The 6,557-nt window shown below is 39.2% G+C and overlaps 1 protein-coding gene across 1 annotated transcript; it reads right to left on the reverse strand.

Annotated features, from left to right (window-relative positions):
* Positions 1-2,323: 2,323 nt before the first annotated feature.
* On the reverse strand, positions 2,324-4,949 carry hmx2 (H6 family homeobox 2). Its single transcript, XM_083696404.1, has 2 exons — positions 4,519-4,949; positions 2,324-3,410 (listed from the first exon to the last, which is right to left on the reverse strand). The coding sequence occupies exons 1-2, from the start codon at positions 4,781-4,783 to the stop codon at positions 2,866-2,868; spliced, it is 810 nt and encodes a 269-aa protein (XP_083552530.1). The 5' UTR covers positions 4,784-4,949; the 3' UTR covers positions 2,324-2,865.
* Positions 4,950-6,557: the final 1,608 nt, after the last annotated feature.

The raw sequence follows: 6,557 nt of genomic DNA on the forward strand, positions 1-6,557 counted from the left end.
TTTTACTGTTCTCAGATGGAAACAGAAAAGTCAGTGTGTCGGGGCAGAGCAGCGGTGCCAAAAGTAAGAGTGGAAAAGCGCCATGAGTCTTGAACTTTGACAATTCATGGATTCCACATGATGTAACACAGTAGTCGCCGCGACATGTTTAGGAGGACCAACGTTTGTCAATTAACGAAATAAATGTTTTTATTATAACAAATAATCTCCGGAATGGTGAAACTGCCATGCCTTCAAATCACGTCACAACCAAAAATAATGTTTTACGCTTAAGTGTCTGTGTTGGATGAAGGCAAATATTTTACAGAACTTACTTAAGTTACTTAATAAAGGCTTACCTATCGTTTGCTTATTCTTAAGGTTTTGCTGGTCAGACGTAAGATAGCTAGCTGTCCTCCTCCACCTTGTATTGTATGGACGGTAGCTAGCTAGGAGTAGGAGGCTAACTACATGATATAACGTCCACCTTCTATATTACTTTTTTATGTTGCCAAGTTTCCTATAAACGGACTGTGAAGACATCAAATAATAATGAGATCAAACAAGTGTGCAGTAAACATGTTGTCTCCCAAGAATGATGTAGCGCCCCTCTTGTGTGAATTGGTGACAATTATTTAAACATCTGACTGAAAAGTTAACGGAACGTGTAGAGCTTATTTTATTCATTATCAGTCTTGCTTCTTATAGCTTTGCGTTTATTTGAAGGCAGTCCACGGATTTGAGATGAAAAGTTGAAAGCTGAAAAGTTACCGGAGTTTGTATGATTATTTGATTCATTGATTCATGATTCATTCAAGGATTTGAGAAGTATTATTTGAATATAGTCAATTGGCCAAAAGGTGCAGTCTGAGGCTCTCTCCTCTTTACATCCTATTATGACGTTTCTAATGACAACCTATCACTTTAGCCACACTATCACAAGATGCATCGGCGTCACCTCGAAACTCCTAAGACGCATCATTCCCACATTGCGTCAAAATTGTCCCAGTGGTGTCGGAGATAAAGCGTGTGACACACGAACGCACAGAAGCGTGTGACATATCGGGACAGAGACCGATCCATAGTCCCCTCCCCAATTGCATCGTGGGGGTATAAAAAATAAAGTTGTAGGCGTAATGTTTAGTGTATAGGCAGTCTGAGTATAACCTAAGCGTTCACACTTGCAGATAACTCATTACACACCCATAGTCCATGTAGCGCAGAAGGGAGATAGTAGCAGGAGTATTGAAACCCACATGTAGCAGTAGCATACCTCTGCTATGAATTACATTTATTTTGAAACTGAAGCCATCCTATTAACTACCAATTACACCATTCACATTTGACAAATAGGGAACTGGACAATAACCTATTCTTATCAGACTCTCACAAATTCTAATTAATCAAATTAAATTATGATTTAGAGCTGAGCAGGGGAAGATTTCCTTTTAACATATGGACTAATGTTATTGTATTGCATTGCATCGTATTGTAGTATATTATATTATTTGTTAAATGTTTTGAGTTTTGTATGCATAGAACGTATGCTTAAACTCTTATTATAATGACACTGGTTGAAGGGGTGATATGGTGTCACTTTGTTGTAATAGGCAAACTATAGCTGACATTTTCCCACTACTTTCTCAGACCTAGATTGGTCTTACTCCCAGGTCAAAAGCATTATCGATGGAGACTCTCCATTAACGGTACAGTTAAGTCAAGGCCAAATCTGTGTCAGCTAAACCGTTCCAAGGTGTTTGACCAACTTTGGAGGTGAACGATAGGGTTAAAATCACAATGTCCAAACCTTATGGGTCTGGTTCAGAGGAAAGTTAAGAGAGAAGAGTTCAATGTTTATTTATTTATTATTATTATTTTCCATTATCATTGTATGAATAATTCACGTATCTGCACACCTGAAATACTACTGGGTTAAAAGTAGTTTAAAGCTTCACTCAGTGATTTCTGCATGCCGGGTCACAACAAAACTATGGAGCAAAAACATTTCCACATGCAAATAGCACTTTATTTATATATATATATATGATGTATCTGTAGAGGAAATTACATTCCATGAGAGGATAACTTTTTTTAAACATGAATTAGGCTATGCATATTTTGTTTACAAAGTCTTCTATGACAACAAAAACATAAACAATAGAGTAGCTAAATGGTCCTTGTTGCTTTGGTTATGATAAGCCATGTAAGGTATGATAAGGTCAGTCGATGAGACGGTTACTTAAAATGTTTGAAAATATTGCTGACATCAAGATTGTGCAACCATGATGAAATAAAAAGAAACAAATGTTTAATTGATGTAGAAAATTTATTGAATGCGCGCGTTATTTGGTATGCCTTTGATTACAATAAAAACCTTTTTCCTCAAATGGAATAATTGAGTGTACCACTCTCATACTAACATCACCACTTTGAATAGGCCCCCAATGCCGTCAACCAGGTCTTTAACTTGAAAAAATAAGAAAGATGTAGAGGACTTCAATAATGAAAAATGTTTTTGCACATTAAGATAAAACGTTTCAAATACAGTCAAAGAGAGCTCGTTCTGGTAACATGATCCGTAACTGATTACGTTTGTATTGCATTGTATATTATATTGTATTGTATTGTAAATTTCCCATATCATGATTGGTTAAACGAGGGACAGAAACGTAAATCAAAGTATAAAATAATTAGTATACACATGGTGTATTTTATACATTAGAGAAGCTTGCTGCTTTATTGTTAAACATACAGTTGCTGCATAATAAGAAATGTATATCTTCAACAAATAAAGTGATATAATAGACATGGGTTATGTCAGGTATTCATTATGTAGCCCATTGTATTAAAGTATTACATATTATTTTTCTGAGCTGTTATCACGAGTCAATATTCGATCTTGTTATACAGGTTGTATAACGGTAACCCTGGTAGGCTGCTCCCCGGGTAGTATAGAGGTGTTGGAAAAGCGATGGATCTAGGAACTGGAACCCTAAGCAGGGAATTATCTCTAAAAACAACTGGCATTCCCACCAGTGTCTGTGCGGAGGCGTGTGCCATGTTTGCCGCCTCCAGTTCCGCCGAGAGTTGTCGCTTCCATTTGTTTCTGCGGTTCTGAAACCAAGTCTTTACCTGAGTTTCCGTGAGCTGCAGACTGGATGCTAAGCAGGCCCGCTCGGAACTGCTCAAGTACCGTTTCATATCGAACGTGGACTCGAGTTGGTACACCTGACTCCGCGAGAACACGGTGCGAGTCTTCTTTTTGGACGAGTTACTCTTGTCCGTGCCGTCTGTCTGTCTCTCCTCGGACATGGGTGACATTTGATTGCATGGTCTCTCTTGTTCCTCTTTGTAATCCTGCAGCAGAGGTTGTGTCAGGTGCGGCCGCCGTGGAATCCCATCATGTCCCGAAATAAGTCCCTTTGTTGCACCTGAATTGAGAAAACGGAACAGTAAGTGCATGTATAATAAAAGACCATAGTAAATTATAATCAATTCATGGTTGTGTCAACAAACCGACTCTACAGCGTCCTCTTATCACCATTAGGCTAAAACTATAGCCAATAATACATAATTTGCATTAAATGTTGAACGCTTGATTTGCTGTTGTTGTTGTTGTAGTAGCATATACATATGAATTTTCATGCATTTCTGAAAGGTCAAGGCGATTTGTGAACATTCATAGAAGCACATCAAGCCGAGCTTACTACAACATTATTCGATAGGCTTCTCTTTACAAGAGTTCATTAAGTGTGAACTGTGACTCATTCATCGACTGTTGAAAGGTTGTAAGTGCCTTTCTGAATACACATTTCAATATGACTATGCCTGGTGCACAATATTATTTAAATCAGGCTACATTTAACGCTCAATTGATGAAATGTAGTGCAGTCATTGTGAAAACATTAATCAATTAGCAGACTCGATTGAATTTGGAACGTGGGGGGAAAACATCCAGTTAATTATTTGACCTTTCCCCTGTTCAGTGATGTAGCTGTAATACGACACATTAACAAAGTGGAGTGATAGCCTACCATTATTTTAACCACAAACATAGGCTACTGGTTATCGAAATGTGTAGACTTAGAAGCTACTGCAACAAGTAGGCTATTGGCTAAGTTTACTATTATCGGTGCTATTTACAGAGCTAATAGTATAGTAACAATAGTAGGCCTAATAATAATATTAAAAACAACAACACATATAAAAACAATAACAACAACAATAATAATAATAATAACAATAATAATAATTGTAGTAGTAGTAGTAGTAATAATAATAATAATAATAATAATAATAATAATAATAATAATAATAATAATAGTAATAGTAATAGTAATAGTAATAGTGATCATAATAAATGCGTCATAGGCCTGTAACCTTTTATTTACCAAAACATATATTATGTGTTTTACCCTTTTTTGAGAGACACGACAAAGATATCAGCGAGGAAATTCAAGATTTCAAGATAGAAGAAGAATTACGTTTTACTCGCACTGAAAACGTTTTACTCGCACTGAAAACTATACTCAGACTTACCTAAACAAGAAAAATTTAGCGGTTGATGTTGGCTGCATGTCTGACGACCAGGATCCGAGCAGAAACAGTCGGCTGAGTCCTCCCCGCCGCTGCACTCCTCTTCCGACGACACGGAGAGTGAGCGCTTCCTCGGCAGCAGTCCCTTGGAGCCCTCCTTCGCCCCAGACCGAGGCGTCTCGGACGATGTGCCGAGTATCGACTGAATAGTGAAGCTGGAAATCGGGGCCGACGAGCACTTGCTTCCGCTGTCTTCTGTATTACTCATTCTCGATTCATAACAGTAAGAATAGGCTATATCTCAGATTTTGTTTTATTCTGTTATTATTGGTCTGTGTACAATCACAAACTCCTTGCGTAAAATACTATTTAGAGTGTGTTTTTTAGAAAGCGTCTATTTTAAGGTTAAGTGGGCAAAGGTTGTTTTTTCCTGGAGCTCAGGGAACATGAATGTATCCCTAGTCTACATCCACGCGCTCTGGACTAAAGGCAGTATTGTGGCGTTGCCTCATTTGCATGTAGGTAAGCTCCTCGTGGGCCAATCACATGCGCAAACTAAGCCCGGAAATTTCAAACTCACGTCGCAGTCCTGAGATAGGATGAGGGAGCAGGAGTGTTCGCTTCTTTAAAGCATTTACGTCCCACGTAGGATCTGATTTGGAAAAAAAAACGTAGACAAAAATGACTTTTGGCACGTGGTCAAGCAATGACATCTCCTTTACCAAACATATTCAAGATTTGATGTTTAGCATTACGCACAATAGCATTTTTAATCGTCGACTTTCGTTCAACAATAGTGCAAATTAAATGTGTGTGTGTGTGTGTGTGTGTGTGTGTGTGTGTGTGTGTGTGCGCGCGCGCGCGCGTGCGTGACCCTCCACTGACAGGAGGTGTATTTTGCATGAATTTGCAAACTAGGTTGCAAATTCAGTATTCTAGAATACGGAGGAGAATTATATATATATTATTGGCACACTCCAATTGTCATTCATATCAATGATGATCACCAATGCAGAACAAGTCATTTGATTTAGAATAGCCTTTTTAAAGGGGTTATTTGCATAGGAACAGACACAACTACTGCCCAATGACTTAATGCAGGCAATGTCATAGGCCTATTGCCCGTATGCATGATGCATTGGTCAGCTAATCCAACATACAGTCCTTGACTATGGAGCCCTAACTAACCAGCTAATCCAACATACAGTCCTGGACTATGGAGCCCTAACTAACCAGCTAATCCAACATACAGTCCTGGACTATGGAGCCCTAACTAACCAGCTAATCCAACATACAGTCCTTGACTATGGAGCCCTAACTAACCGGCTAATCCAACATACAGTGCTGGACTATTTTTTCCAGAAAATAATAAACTCATTCCACGTCCATTATGTGCGATTAAGAATTAATTTGATCATTACTGAGCTAATCTGCCTCGCGCGGCCGCGTGGAGTGTAGGCCTGCTAATTGATTGACTAATTGATTGGAGGGTGGGGGCGCGCTCCACCTCCGCCCTCTGTCCCCCTTTCCCTCTCTCTCTCTCTGTCTGGCGGGCCAGCTGCGGGGCTTGAGTTCGCGGCACATTATCCCTCTTTACTGTTTTCTAAGGGACCTCAGACACATTACAAATGTCCAGCTTTAATCATCATGTCAGTGCCCTAACCCTGTGCCCTGGGAGGGAATGACGACTCCAGCTTTTTCCCCAATTTCAATATTGCTTCTTATTTTCAACGTTTGAGGAAAATATAGGAAATAGGAAAGAGTAAACAGGATGATGATGGTGATGATGATAAGGGAACATCTGAATGTCTTGAAGTTGAATTGTCAACACGAATTTAACCCAACAGCTGTTAAACGATTTTAAGGGCGCATATGCCCACGGAGACGAGTAGGACGGATTTACGATCGCTACACATAAGGCGTGAAATCTGCCAGTTCAATGGGGTGGTTTTATATGGTGCTCTTTTCAAACTAATACCTTTGTCAAGGGCGACGTCTTTTTCAGCTATGAACCTATGTAGGCCTACAATCTGGGATCTGGG

Source organism: Argentina silus (genome assembly GCF_951799395.1).
Source record: "Argentina silus genome assembly, chromosome: X".
Lineage (NCBI taxonomy): Eukaryota > Metazoa > Chordata > Actinopteri > Argentiniformes > Argentinidae > Argentina > Argentina silus.